The sequence below is a fragment of the Ornithodoros turicata genome, chromosome 2 (assembly GCF_037126465.1).
Source record: "Ornithodoros turicata isolate Travis chromosome 2, ASM3712646v1, whole genome shotgun sequence".
Taxonomy (NCBI): Eukaryota; Metazoa; Arthropoda; class Arachnida; order Ixodida; family Argasidae; genus Ornithodoros; species Ornithodoros turicata.
The window spans coordinates 144,020,550-144,036,238 of NC_088202.1; the positions used below are offsets into that span (position 1 = coordinate 144,020,550).

The 15,689-nt window shown below is 45.6% G+C and overlaps 1 protein-coding gene across 1 annotated transcript in view; it reads left to right on the forward strand.

The window, feature by feature from the left end:
- Positions 1–15,591, forward strand: part of LOC135384201 (hemicentin-2-like) — a 332,595-nt gene extending 317,004 nt beyond the window's left edge. The window contains exons 8-13 of the mRNA XM_064613418.1: positions 1,509–1,644; positions 3,477–3,611; positions 3,705–3,729; positions 6,578–6,645; positions 11,941–12,069; positions 14,361–15,591. Of these exons, the coding sequence (XP_064469488.1) occupies positions 1,509–1,644; positions 3,477–3,611; positions 3,705–3,729; positions 6,578–6,645; positions 11,941–12,020 (444 nt within the window). The 3' untranslated portion in view covers positions 12,021–12,069; positions 14,361–15,591. The remainder of the gene's footprint in view (positions 1–1,508; positions 1,645–3,476; positions 3,612–3,704; positions 3,730–6,577; positions 6,646–11,940; positions 12,070–14,360) is intronic.
- The last annotated feature ends 98 nt before the right edge of the window (positions 15,592–15,689 follow it).

Genomic DNA, 15,689 nt, shown 5'->3' on the forward strand with positions numbered 1-15,689 from the left:
CTGACTGTTAAGATCGTTGACAAGTCCCGTGAGTAAGTAAACGCTGGGTTAGATCCTTCGGGCGAGTCGCGTTTCCTGGAGGAAGTAGAGGCATGACTACGCCGTGGGGTTGGCTTTAGCAGTAGACCGCGAAGCGTTGGATAGGACAAATAAGAATACAATTATCTAACATCGATATGCAGTGTATATCGGTGCTGCACCTGATACGAACGTAAAGCTCAGCGTAGAATTCTGACTGGCGGTTTCTAAGCATTTGATTAACGCGTCAGCATCATAGTCCTCGCTATGCAAGAATCGCGGCGTGGTCTGTCTGTAGCCACGGCGCGGCGCGCGTGCGCGGTGAGAGGAGAGGGGAGGGCGCGGAGAGAGTGCAACGCTCGACGCGCCAACGGCGCCGGCACTCGGTAGTGCAGCTGTAGTGGTCGCGTCATTGGCAGTGGTGTAGTGGTCAGACGTGTCTGCGTGGGCGCGCCATTGGTTATGAAACCTGTGCGAAGGAGCGGCGGCGAAAGGAGGGTGCGAGACGGCGCCGGCAAGCCCCGAAAGGCTCGTTTGGCTGTGAATGCTGTCGCTGTGTAGGGTCGTATGAAGGGTTGTATAGCGTTTGTAACGGTGAGTTCCCAAAGGGTTGTCAAGTTTTAGTGCTAACACATTTCCGACGGATCCACCGATGGATCGACCATGATTTTTGTTTTTGTAGTAATTATTAATTGGGTGTTTCATGATGATAGATTATGTTGTACTCCATTGCAATATGTAGTTCCATGAAAATATAATCAGAAGCGTCTCAGGGAGAATCCCTACGTTGCACAGCAGAATGGTGAGTAGCGTCAGCGGTAGCATCCTGCTTTTGCGGAATTCCAGAACAAAGACGAAATGGACGAGGAACCACTGAAGAACAGGACGAGGCAGACTCGAAACCAACAATACGACTTTAATGCATCCGGTACAAATACGTAAAAGGGAAAGCGGCAAGGGAGGGTTAAATGGAGGAAAGGGACAGCTGCATTACCGTCTCACAAGGAACTGAAAGTGATTCATGATACACAATTTGTCCACTGGTTCCCGCTAAGGGAAACGAAGCAAAGAGGAGGCCGTCAGCGACTGAAACGATTGATTGACTGATTGCAAAATCAATAAAATAGAAGAGAACTAAAGTATACAATATCTGTCGGTGGAAAGGAGAACCTACTCAGCTGTAGACTTACAGCGGTGTGAAAACACGGGAAGCTAAAGGGGGTTAGGTTAGGTTAGGTTGGGTTAGGTTAAGTTAACTTAGAGGGTTCACTGACGCTACTTGGTTTAGTGACAATCTCAGAAGCATCTCTGAAATACTCTAAGATTGCCACTACGCCACGTACTTTTGGGCGAAGTAATTTTGTCACACTGAAAGATTGACAGGAAAGATAAAGAAGCTCTAAGTAATTTTAAGTAAGTGTATAGTCCATTATCTGATGCTGTCTACTTGTTACGCACGAGTACCTATGAACGATGGATATTCTTTGCAGGTAACTGACCTTCCAGCTGGCACTGAGTTCGTGCTGGTGGTTTACGCTGCTAACGCCAAGGGCAGGAGTCCGCCTGTCCTCCTAACTGCTGGCACTTTACCAGCTGCCGCAGAAAGCCTACTAAGGCAGGGTGATGGTAAGACACACTTATACACTATATCCGGCGAGCGGCGTACAGGCGGAGAAAGATGTTGGGGACTGGACAGGGGGGTTGGTATGTCTCCTGGGCTGACTTCAGGGATCACTGTGCCAAGAAACATTTCAAACTCTACCAGGAGACACAGAGAAATCCTCGGATAGCACAGAGCGCCCAAGAACTCGAACACCTCCCAGTCTGGAACGTGCGTAGAAAGAATACAGAACAAGTGCTAACTTTAAACATAGTCGGAAGCAACCCTGTGTTCCTTCTACGTTTCCGCGTCGTGTTCCTCTTGCTGCTGACTTCATATGATGCTTAAATGCTGTTGAGATAACGCTGTAGATACTCACCAGTGTCGCTGTTCAGGACGTAGATCGAGTTGAGATGATACATGTAACGTAAGACGCCATGACACAACAAAGCTATTTGAAACGCAGCGATCTGCCTGCTCCGCGAGTGTTTGCTTGCTACGGAGACGCAACGCCACCCTATTCCTTTCAAGCATGCTTTTCCAGTGTGTTCTTTGTAAAGTTGCTTGAGCAAATTTACTCATTATTTCATCTCCCACATTACCACCAGTAATGGGTTAAAGTATCGTCTCTGGCGATGAAACTCCCCATCATTCATCATCTCACAATAAAGTTGTTATTGTTGTTATTGCTTGCGCAGTATTGAGCGACCTTATTGAGCCAGCGTTTAGAGCCATGTAAAATTGAACTTCACTGTTCGTTTAATGACTAAACACGTATGCAATGCGAATACGAGGACACGCTGTCCTTTCGTAAAAATCCTGTTAATTTTTCTCTAAGTGTGCTGTCGTTTTTCAGCAAAATTTTAATGAGGACCGCGAATAATAACTATACTTGTAAACTCGCTCATACCTAACGGCTGCACGTCAACGTAAAAAAATATTTCGCTGGTTGTTCAGTAACCTTCTTGTAGAATTAATTCTGGTACTGGTAAACAACCTTTGACACGTACAAAAACAATGATTACAAATATCTTAGTTTTCCACGTTTCCACGCCGAGACAGGGAGGTGAGGCGGGTTCGAACGCCCGCGCGCCGCCTGCGCTGTCTGGGCCGGCTTCCCTGTGTTCTCCGGCACACTTTCCAGACGAATGTCAGCACACTTCCCCCTTGAAGTCGGCCCAGGACGCATACTAACCCCCTCTCCCCTCACTCCTTCCTGCTGTCCTCTCTCCATCCGTCCACGTCTGTACGCCGCTCACAACCACAGTTGCTTCGCGGTGCAAACACGGAATTAAATTGTAAATATTTCCTGAGTAGAAATATTCTCATTATCCCCCAAAATATTCGTAATATGTTTTTTTTTTTGTAAGGTTTCCTGTTAGGTTTTTTTTGTTCTCACTCGCAAGAGCATCTTCTATGAGCTTTTATTATTACACATAATACGTATCGTTTTCCTTGATTAGATATTATCCTTTGTCATTGTTTCCGCCAAGTATAAAATGGTGCTGCCCTATAGTCAGTTTCAGTTCAGTTCAGTTCAAATGTTTTATTGTTTTGTTTCAATTTTTTTTATTTAGTCAAGCTGCTTCTACTGCCTTTTGGCGAACTGCCCCAGTATGCTGTTTTGCGGCATAAAAGAAATATGTTTGATGATTGATTTTTGGTATTTTTCGACGTATCACATTACCGAATCTCTAAAGTACCAGATGACTTCTGTCGCACACTTAACCAGAGCTGATTAGTTTTTTTATTTTAAATTCGGCAAAAGGAAAAAAATATTTCCCGCTCAGTTTCTAATGTATGTATGTATCACATATTCTGCATTTGTGCATTAACTTGTGTACCTCTGTTTCGGTAGATTCAGGCTGGCAGCTAAGCTTCAGTCCAGTGCTGGCTGTGCTCCTGACCGTCGTGTTAGGCTTCGCGCTGCTCGCCTTCGTTGTCGTCGTCTCTGTCAGGCTCTGGACACAAAAGGGCTTCCACAAGGACTCGCGTAAGTCGCCTCCAGCTTCCTTCGCGACTCATATCCTTGAGATGTCAAGTGTGTGTCCTTACTCGTCCTCCTATTTGCTTCGCCCTTCTACAGCGAGCAAGAGCAGCCCGGGTGAAAGGTACGTAATTTCCTTTATAGTTCAGTGGACTTTCGAAGTGACACTAAGCTCTAAATCTCGAGTCTTCATAATCCTACCTTATTTATGTCATGTATTCTTCCAAACGCAGTTTTTCTGCGTAACGTCGAATAATAATAATAACAAAAACTAACTTCCGGTTTGGAGGAGTATGACGTCACAGTATGCGCAATCTGCATCCATCTGGCAACATTGCTCCTCCAAGGTCTCGATTCCTATCTCCTCAACCATGTAGGAAGGAAACACACGCTCTAAGAAAAAGAGGAGCAAGATGTAGAGTAATAGCAGCCTCTAGTCCCCTAGATTGCAGTTACTCCCCATTTTAGTTCCCTAACCCAGAAGTTTACTCCCCGGAACTACAAATTGTCATTGAACGTCGCAAATGGTCTTCAGAATGCAACAGTCTTCGTAAATATGTGCTCTTGCTCAATTTTATGCCGTAAGGCTTTATAACTTAGCCAACTTAGCAATTTTTCACCCACACAGAGTAGGAAACAGGTAGCTCTTCTTTGTTCCCAAATTATGCCCTATGTATATGTCGGAAGATTTTATATCACTCGACGTATCACGGCTGACGGTATAATTCAAAGTATTTTCATGCATCCACACGAATTATGTACCTGGGACTCTTAGAACAGAGCGTGAAATGCAGTCCACACTTAGTGACATTCATTTAGTGCCATGAATTTACTCCCTAAAGCGACTCATTTTTGTGGCAATGCGTTTAGTCCTCAAAAGGAGTAAAATTACTCCTTCTCTTTCTCTTCTTTTCTGTCTTAGAGTGCAGGAGCGGCGGTGTGCCACAGATCAGAGCCGTATATTAAAAGGGAGTCTGGCCATTGGGAGGAGTCACAAAAAGAAGCTCGACCTGTCAGTCACAGTTTCGCTCCTCTAATTGGGTTACTGTTTACCGAGGGGGTCGCCATGACACCTTACTGCCACCCAAAATGGCGACTAAAACAAACAGTGGTGAAGCGGAGATTTCGCGACAAAAAATTTTCTCGGACTACTCTAATTTTACGCTGCAAATGTACATTTTCAAATACGTTTCTTGGAAATCAGTTTCAACGTACGCTCATCCATCGATATCTAACCGAAAATAATACGTTTTGTCGCCGATGTTAGGCATGGTGAACACGGCGATCACAGCGAAATCGTAACAAAAACGGCGCTGTGCCGTACAATGTTATATTTAACAGATGGATTTCATGGATATAAACATTCCTGCCTCTTATATTCCAACTATTCATGTAGATTTGTTTAAAAATCATACCGACAACAGAATGTGTCACAGCAGGTGGTTCTGCCGGCAGCGGTAAAACGACGGAAGCAGACGACAATTCCCGACGTGCCTTAAGCTCCCTAGGTGGCGCTTATCAAATTTGCACCAACAATCCACTACTTCTGCAGATTGCGAGAGGTATCCATTTCAATCCCATCCAATCCACTTGCCACCCAAAATGGCGCTGCCCGTGTTGGATAGGGGGGGGGGGGGCAAATAGTGAGGATAGGCTGATTGATAGCGCCCCATATTTCAAGACTTCATTGGTCGGAAAGCTGAAAAAGTGGGTGGAGCTTCAGGTATAGGCATGACCCATTAATAGCCAGACTCCCTTTTAATATACGGCTCTGCCACAGATGTGCGTGGGACGCCTCTGGCGGGCGCTCGAGCCAAAACCGTCTTTACTTCGTGACCACCACGTGACTTTCTTTTCGGTTTCGGTTTGCGTCGCTTTGTTGCGTGTGTCCGTGTCCGCGTTATTAATTCTATGTCACCTTTTATAAGCATATTCCTCAAATATTGACCTCCGGACAACACAAGATTCACCCGGACCCCTTTTCGTCCACGGAGGTCGCCAAGTGGTTTGGGTCACGTGTGCGATCGCGTTGTAGACAGGAGTATCCCACAGTCCTATGCGCCGGTGGGCGGGCGGTGGCTACGTCGGCTCTCCATTGAAAACTATGCGAGGGGTCGCTCCCGTGTTTCCTTCCTCCATGTCCTCACCAGCCACCACAGATGCTGGGAGACCTCCAACGTGGTGCGGTGAGCTGAGGCGGCGTTCACACGGGCCAACTTTCTGCACCAACTCGAACCGACGCCTTACGACCAACTTCAAGACGGTCCGTGTTCGCACGTACTAACTCGGTAATCGGAGTGTATGAGTTCAAATCCAACTGCTGGTGACTTTGTTTTCAAATCAATTCATTAATGCAAGCGAAGTCATTTTATTTCGACAGAAGATCGCCAGTATCTCCATAAAATGCTTATTGATATGTTTGTATGGCGCTAGTAAAAAAAAAAGAAGAAAATCTCAAGTACCCCTGTAGGATTTGAACCAATGCCAGGTTGTAAGGCAGGAACGAAATCGCTTGACGCCGTCCAGGGTCACGTGGGAATGCTTCTCACGTTGATTGGCTAGATCACCACCAACTCTCCCAAGTTTTCGGTCGGCGATCGATTCAGACCAACTCGAGTTGGTCGTGGTTGGTGGTGTCGGCCGACTCGGACGAACTCCAAAGTTGGTCATAGTTGGTGGACAAAGTTGGCGCGTGTGAACGCCCCCTGAGACCGGGAAGCTGCGCGTGATATTGCTATGAGCTCGTGGTGACGTCACCTAGTGTTGAAAATCTGAAATCACGAAATTTTGTAGGTTCTCTCAAAAAATGCGCCGAAGCACGTTCAGGAACGCCATTTGTATTTTGCGTACTGAGTGTTTGCGCGAGCTTGATTTATAAGACGAAGTACAATAATATAATGATTTTATTACGTAGTGGCACTTGGAAGACGGATATTCTTCCTACATCTGAGTTTATGAATCATCTATTGCAGGACGTGGGGCCCAGCACCGGATGTTGTTGACAGAGCAATTTCCAGAGAAGAAGCGAGCGAACTTGCGAGTGAGTTCCCGATTGAATCTAATCATCTCGTTGTTAGGACCAGGCTTGGGAAAAGTTACTTTGGAAAGTAACTAGTTATAGTTACGATTACCCGAGCCAAAACGTAGTTAAGTTATAGCTACAGTTACATCGCGAAAATAGTAACTAGTTAAGTTACAGTTAGTAGTTAGAGTTCCAAATTACAGTTACTTTCAGACAGTCTTGGGAAAAGTTACTTTGAAAAGTAACTAGTTATAGTTACAATTACCCGAGCGAAAACGTAGTTAAGTTAAAGCTACAGTTACATCGCGAAAATAGTAGCTAGTTAAGTTAAAGTTACAAGTTACAGTCAATAATTACATTTTTTGTAACTAGTTACTTGTAACTAAGTTACTTCCCAAAACTGGTTAGGACCAATTTCGCACAAAGTATTAAAAAATAGAGAGAGAGAGAAACTAGAGGAAACACAGAATAATTCCACCTTTGGTCGCTTTAATTAATTTCTGAGCTATTTATATCCAACCTGTCGTCTCGTCACTGGAAAGGCCATCCCGATCTCGCGCGTCGATTCTCTCCGGGTCGTATTTTCAGGATGACGCATTGTAGCCACCTCTACACTCTAAAAACAATATACTTCACCCGATAACACGATAAGAACCAGCCGTCGCTCTGAATGATATTGTACCTTTCCCTAATTTATTGAAAAAACGGCAGGCGTGCGCCTTTTTGTGGTAATGTGTCAACATACATGAACTCCCACAAAAATCCGTATGCCTCGCTCTCTCCTCAAACATCATTCGGCGCAATGGTGCAAGTTCTGTCTTTAGGTTGTACTTCAGAAGACGAGATATTGAAAGTCATGTAGTTATCGCCCTTTGTTGTTCGCAACGTGCGAATACTGTCTGGAGAAATATTATACTGACTTTCCTTCTATGGTTGTCAGATATATTCCTTCAACTTCAACATGGTCAACAATATCCTTGTGTAGTATGTGTCCAACGTCCAAGCAACATCGCAAGGCGAATTCTACAACTGTACTCTTCTATCAAAGGAACACGATAGGGCTAAGATGGATCACCCAGTTGGGCGTCTGATCCAGTATTGTTCTGGCGTGATGAGGACGTGATCAGGGCTGGGTACCCGAAAGCTCGTGGTCTTTAGCACACAAGTCCAAGTTAGCAACAAAAAACAAAACAAAAAAAACACGAAAAAGAACATTGCAGAACAGGGCGAACAGCTCTGCTGGAAGAATTGTCGTAGAGACGTCCACCACGCACTCTTAAATCAGTTGGTTGTGATTATTCCAGCAGAACTTCCTCTCATAATACACTGATATAGCTAGCCATCATCCTGAATGGAGTCGTTCCCTTCCCTGATGTCTTGAAAACATGAGGTGTGCCCCCTTTGTCAAAACACTCATGTAGACGTTGTATTAATTGGTAGAAAAAAAAAAGAAAATCTAATAATGTGTACCACCCCGCTCTTTCGACGAATCAGGAGTGTTACGGCATAAGAGTTGGCATTCATTGTGGTGTATGGTGAAATTCACGCGGGGAAACTTATAGTGTACAACTGTGCACTACGCACTGTAGTGACCCTCCAGGGCAAGCATGACGACAACCTCTACAAAAGTGAGACGTTTAATCAAAGCCCTGAGGCAGCAACATCAAAAGCCGGAGCAGAAAGACCCGGCTTGCCAGACGCCGGTTCCTTTTATCGCCACCAGGTGTTCCACCTTCCTCGTGGCACACTGACGATACCCATGAGACTTGCGGTGATTCCCATGTTGAGGAAGCTGAGGGCAGGGTCGTTACAGCACCCTTTAAAGGAGCTATGAACTCTACCAAGCTAGCCCGCCGACTGTGTCGGTTCCAAACGGCGACTTGTTGGCTTTTACACACTTGTTGGCTTTTACAAACTTTTAACTTGTTGGCTGTGACACCTTTTTGCATACATGAATCTGATAGGTCCGTACCTTCGCCTCATATAGCACGCTGCTAGCCAACCATCATGCCCAGTGACAACGTTCTGGCTCCTGATTTGCTGATAATGGGAGGCGGAGCCTATTATGTATCCATTATGTCTACAAAATAGGCTCCGCCTCTCGTTTTTCAACAAATGAGGGACGAGAACGTTGTCATTGGGGATTATGGTTGGCTAGGAGCGTGCTGTGCGGTAAAGTTCATTTTTAAAGGGAGAATCCGCATAAGGTCCCTTCCGAGATTTTCGAATATTCGTCACCTTTAGCCATCAACGACCATGCCTGTAAAATATCTCCTTCGAAAACTGAGTCAAACTTGATAAAAATGATTTTCTTCTATGACGCGCTCGGTGACAGGGTAGTGCGAGCCACGAGCGCTTTTCTGCAAGCAACATCGAGCGTGATGTAAGTCGCGAGATATCCCGCGCCGTCCGCCTTGCTTTGCTGTGTGTTTTGGCAGTTTTGACGAAGGAAATTTTCCGTAGCAATTGTGTTCGTTACGTCGCACACTGATCTTACACCCACCACGATGGCCGGTAAGACATGCTGTATAATCAGTTGTGGCAACAGGTCGGATACAACAACAGACGGAGCATATTTCCAGTTTCCGACGGCCAAACAACGTCGTTTGGAGTGGGAAATGGCGCTGCGCAAAATCAAGTGGAGGAAGACCAGCTCGAGGACGATATGTTCTCATCATTTTGAGCCAGGAATGTTCGACACGAAAAGACGGCTCATGCGGGAACTCGGAGTGGCACCTGCGGGCACCTGCGGGAGGCACCGACCGCATGTGCACCTGCAACATGTTTCATATTACGCGTGCACCCGTGGCACTTATACAGGGTGTCCCAGAAAACGTGTCATTGAATTATAATAAAAAAAACTACGCCACCTAGAATCATGCGGTCAACAGCATTTGTTCTTATTAGTTTTTGCCACCTCCTAATGTGAATGCCATTACTCCATGTTTAATTATGTAAATATTTGCGAACTGTTTTTTGTAACTGTTGAATTTGTGAACTTTTTTACCAATCCAGCCCAGCAACGCTCTGCGCTCAAAGCTCTTCTGACATTTCTGGACACCATCGGACTTCGGTCGTTATTGTAAAGGGACACGTTATTTTATTCCCCCCATTCCACCAAGCACTGGGGTAGAGTATCGCCTGTTGCGATGAAACTCCCCACTCTCCAAGGCCGCAAATAAAGTTGTTGTTGTTGTTTTACCCCACCAATATGAAGAGCGTGCCGAATACACTCAAATTCATGATAATTCGCAGTGATATTCACGAGCTATTCCATCGGAAAAAATAGCCGAATATCATGCTTTTCGGAGCACCGGACAATAGCGCGCGATGACGTTTTGAGCGCAATCGCTCTCAGTGCGACGAAAGGAGGTTCCGAAGCCAGCCCACAGAGTGATAGTAGAAAAAGTAACAGTTTCTAAAATTGGGAGAGGGAAAGCAAAATCCCAGCGAAAGTCGGACATGATAAGCCGTGCCTGTTTTATCTCTTTCTGCGATGTCGGGGAGGGCTGGGTTTCCAACCTCCTTTCGTCGGACTGACAACGATTGCGCTGAAAAATTCATCGTGCGCTATTCTGTGCGACCTCCGTAGAGTATGATGTTCGGCTATTTTCTCCGATGGGATAGCTCCTGAATATCCCTGTCAATTATCATTAATTTGACTAAATTAGACACGCTCTTCACATTGGCGGGGTTACAAAGTTACCTTTACTAGGCAAATTTCCGACTTAAGCTCGCAAAAATTTACATAATTAAACTTACGTTACACGACATTCATATGAGGAGGTGGCAAAAACCCAGTAAGAACAAATGCCATTGACCGCATGACTCTAGTTGGTGTAGTTTTTTTATTATAATTCAATGACACGTTTTCTGGGACACCCTGTATAAGAATGTGCGACAACCTATTAGAAACTCATCATTAGTTACTCCGAGTTCGACAGTCTTCAGTGTATGGGTCCGAGGCCTCGGTTTCAACCGACGCGCGCACTGGTACAAGGTCCGTCGAATACGGCGAGTCGTTGTGGTTTATGGTGGCGGTGAAGTCATTCTCCTCATTAGAATACACGTCTGAATCGGGCTGAAGTCCCGTGGAGTTCTATTCTGATGCGGAGTCGGTTTCCATGACTGCACGTTGAGCGTAACTTGCTTCCTGGCGTCTTCAATGCAATACAACACATGGGAATCACGGCAGACGAATCTCGCGACTGACGTCACGGCGTGGCGCTCCTCGATTCCGATGCCACCGCCTGCTCTCATAGTTTCGGTTTCGCTTTATCGTTTTCGCTGTTTGTAAATTATACGCGCACGTTTATATGAAACGGAGGCTGTTGTCAGCATCTGGGGGGTGGTCTCTGCTGAAATCAACTTTCACTTAATTTTGGGCACAACCGTTGCGGACCCTCCCTTTAAGAGTGTAGAGCGGAACGTTGTGTATGCCTCAGCGTTGGCGTCTGATTGGGTGCTACAATTCTTCAAATGACGTTGCATGATGAACTAGCACTGGGAACGGAACAGAGAGAAGAGACGACAGGAGAGGGCTTCCCATGTGCGAGCTCATCATGCAAGATCAACACCAACATGCCCGTTTTTTTACTTTGATGTCATTCTTCAAATGACGTAACAATGGATAGAGGTACCTGGATGGCGGCACGTCTGCTCGCCCGTATCCGAAAAAAAAAGTGAGTTTCTGTATTAACTCTGCACAACGTTATGAAGGAGAAGCATTGAACAGTAAATTGTAAATAGAATTACGCGTAAAAGAACAATATTACACCTACTACACCAGTAACTAAATGCCTGCAGATAAGGAGTGCTTACCTCCTTTAAATGCCAATGTCGTGCGCTCGCTACTCCGTACATGAATACATACATGAATATATACATACACATACGTGAATCTATAGATGTTCCTCTTGCTAGGAACACTTTCAAACATCCAGCAACCCCATAAAAGGAACAGTAAAGCACGTTTCGCATTTCTGAAAGACCCCGAAAGCACGCCACCAGAAGTCTCGAGGAAATGGAAAATCGTCTTTCGAAACGTATGCGGGTGTCCTACTTCCTCATGCCGGCTGCATCTGCCGACAATATAACTCGCATCGCCGTCGAGCCCATGATTTATGTTATGCCTGCGCAGCGCGGTTTTTACGACTTCGATGCTTCTTGCATGATCTCCGTTCCGGAGGCCTCTCCTCTTTTCACGGGAGAACGAAGCAGGTCGAAAAATAATAGAAGATATGTTGCTACACTGTCGTAAAAGACAGCCGGCGATGTTGTTATAGGATACTAATATTTATTCCTGCGTTATAGCGTTTCCAGAGGGCAAAGGCCTCTGCCTGGCAACGTTGGATCCGGAGCACTGTGTGGTCAATACCCTCATGCCGCGGTGAGCAAGGCGGTTTGCGGTAGACGCCGACTTCTGTGATTTCCAGTACTCCGGTATGCACTTTCTTGAAGCTGTCATGTATCAGCTGGGGGATGCGTGTATGTTGCCTATTGGGTGATCGCTACTGTACCGCGACTTACTATGTTTATAGCGACCATGTCATAGTCGGCAACTCCTATGCTGAAGCCCGTCCGCACTATCCGCTAGGGGCGCTACTCACTGGCCCCCCATCATGATTGGATAATGGAAATTTGAATTTTGAACGTGCAGAAGCAGACATACGACGGTAGCAGACGACATCAACGCTTCGCACGAAACTTCGTGGAATGGTTATGATAACCAATTTACAACCTCAGCAATAACGCATCTCCGTTTAGTACGTGCACCACTTGTACAAAAATCCTCAGGTAAGCTGAAGCACGAGGTATTACAGCAATTGCGGAAGCAATAAATGTGCTAATGAGTAGAGCCACCGCTAGGGTCCAAATGTGGCGCTGGGAACGGTCGCAAGTGACATGGTCTCTATAATCCAGCAGGTCGTGTACCATACACTGTGTACCTCGCATGCTATACAAGATGTGCAGTAAAACGTGCGAAGTATAGTATTTTGCGGGTGTAGGTCTGAAAAATGCGAGGGACTTCCTGGGTGCGGTATCACACGGCCGTGGCAACTTGGATATAGCGAATGCATAAAGGAATATTCAGACGGACCGTGCTTATTCTTCAAAGGAAACTCGATGGTGAATATGCAGTGCAATCGGACCCGAGTTTCGGCGCCAGCGACCGAGTTTCGGTTTATTGTGGAAATGTAAATTTCCATTCTGTTGAATAATAACTGAAGCTGCACTGTTCTGTATGTCTAAGTTTCAGACCCTCGAAATTGATTCTCTCTCACACGTGAGACGTAATAGAACACAATCGAAACAAAAACAAAGGAGCAGAAATACAGCTCAATGTGTACCATGGAGTCCTCGTCCTCTACCCTTAATTGCTTTTCGGTAATTCAAGTCTACAACACCCTATTTCAAACCTCTCTCGCGTTGCCTTTCTTGGCGTACCCGTTTACCGGGCACTCTGCATTTGCGTACCCTATTCTAAGACTCCCTATTTTCGCATCCAATCAAAAGGTCACGTTACTTGCTCTGTATTATTACCTCCTTCTTCCTTCCAGCTATAAAAATGCTACATTTTGTTTATCGCAACATCAGGCAGGCTAATTTCAAGGCTAAAAGCGATTCTTATACTACAATGATCAGGCCGATTTTAGAATACGCCTGTACAGTATGGTTACATTGTTACATTGATTCAAAAACTTGAAAGGGTCCAAAACATAGCTGCAAGAATGGTATTCAACTGTATGGGTGCCCCAAATAGTGTGACTGAATTAAAGGCAAAGTTGGGGTGGGATACCTTATCACTGAGAAGAAGGCAACTGCGACTTAAGTTTTTGGGGGATATCGTAAATGACAACTCTGGTATTTCTAAGGATTTGTATCTGAGTCCTCCTACATTTATCTCACCAAGATTAGACCACCACAGGAAGTTGAGGCCCTATCATTGTAAAACAGACGCTTTTAAGCATTAATTTTTTCCGAAAACTATATACGACTGGAATTACAGTGTAGACTAAACTTCTCTCCTCGTTCACACACATACAAAAGACATATTTTTACTTTTAATAATGCAAAGAGTACTGATTGGGTTAATGAAAACTGTGTTCGGCAGTGAAGTGTATCAGTTTTAGTTTGGTTTTCTCAGCCTCGACGCGTGTGATATTGCTGTGATTGCTGTAATATTATGCCAGTGGCGTAGCCAGACCTCCAAGATAGGGGGGGCTCGATACGAAAACTCGCCCCCCCCGCTGATTCTGTGTCGACAACACACACATACTTGTGCACACTGCAAACTGAGGATTAAAAAAAAAAGGAACGAAAATAGTTGATTTAGACGTTCACAGTACGATTACATGTGTAGGCTGTCATGACCAATGAGGTGGTGTCACGAGATTGGAAGTACTTTGAAAAGCTCATACTTTGAAAACCATTCAAGAGTGCTTCTTAGACAGACGCCATGAACTGCAAGAACTTTCGCGATCGTCACACTGGTCCCCCCCCCCCCCCCCCACATATATTATGTTCTCGGATTTGCACGATTTGTGTGGGTCGGTCCGTGGCAGGTAGAGGGGGCTCGAGCCCCCCCTAGCCCCCCCGTGGCTACGCCACTGTGTTATGCTCATGTTCATTTGTTTGTTTTTGTACCCCCGCTACTCTATGCCTCAAGGCGATGTAGCGTAACAAGCATAAATAAATAAATAAAAAATATTATCTACTTTTTTTCTATGCAGGCTTCCCAAGTCAAGCCCTGTACGACTGTTGCAAGCAACATCTGGTGCTTCGAACGGACGCCGCGTGGCAGGGACGATGTGTACCTGCTGCTCAACCCTAGGCTTCCACAACCGCAAAGCAGCCACTATTGGAACAGAAAGCTTCGAAATAGGTCCTCTACAGAAGACCGCTGTGGTGTTGGTGGTGAAATCATGTTCTTCGGTCGTAGAAGAGTTATAGCGCCATGGAAGCGAGGTGGGAAGCCCGGTCCTCGAGGTGTATCTTCGTGGTGGTGAGGTGTGGCCCTAGTGGCAGGTGGCGGATGGTGTGAGCGGTTAAAGTGAACAGAGCCTCAGACGATAAGAGGTGCCGAGATAGGCAGGTGCTACCAGAAGATATCCCCTTCTGGCATTAAGTTCGGAGGTTTGAGAGTGAAAATTGCTTTTATATTACTCCATAACCCTTGCTATACCTTAAGAAAAAAAAACAAAAAAAAAACGCGATGGCTTCTTTCTCCAGCAGATGTAAAGAAACATGCCGAGTTTCCGTTGTAAGCTCTTGTGGAACACCTATACAAGGTGCACGACTGCCTTCAGTTTTGCCCTCTTTACTGGTGTACCCCGTTATTTAACTGTCTTCGCCGTCTCCAACTAAGATATATCATACAATACATAAACTCAGAGTGGAAAGTTGGGCTAGTTTGTTGCCCTACATACTGAGCGGAAAGCGAAAACAACAGTGGACCCACTCTCACATGATCTTGTCCGTTGTTGTTTTCGTGTTTTTGCTCTGCCTTCAGTACGGACTAATCTATTTCGCCGCCCCCTGGCACGACAAAAATGACGTCACTCCAAACGTCCTGCCACGACTCTTGTGCTTTTTTTATTAATCGCTACTTGACTTTCCTCATCTCGTTTATGACGAATTCTGCCGGTCGTTTTCGTGCCTACTACGTACTGAAGCGACCAGTGTGACATGCACACCACGGTTGCGGATTTACCACTCCGGGGTTGGAATGATTCCGGAATCATTCCAGATTTATCAGAGCCCGGAATGAAATCGGAATGGAATGGCGGAAACTTTCCTGGGAATGGGAATGGGAATGGAATTAGGCTTTTTTTCTTCGCAGGCGGAATGGCATTGGAATGTAATGGTCTGAGTGCCACACGGTCAAGGGCGATGGTTTAGTTTGGTTTTAAGAAAAAATAAAATGGAGGTTTTGGCTTCACTAGTGTGAGGCCCGCAACCCCACATCGCTTGCACCATATGTTTATAAGTCCCAAACGTCGCCACACCAGCATTGGACAGCTGTTTCGGCCTTATTGGGCCTTCATCAGCAATGCGTAGGT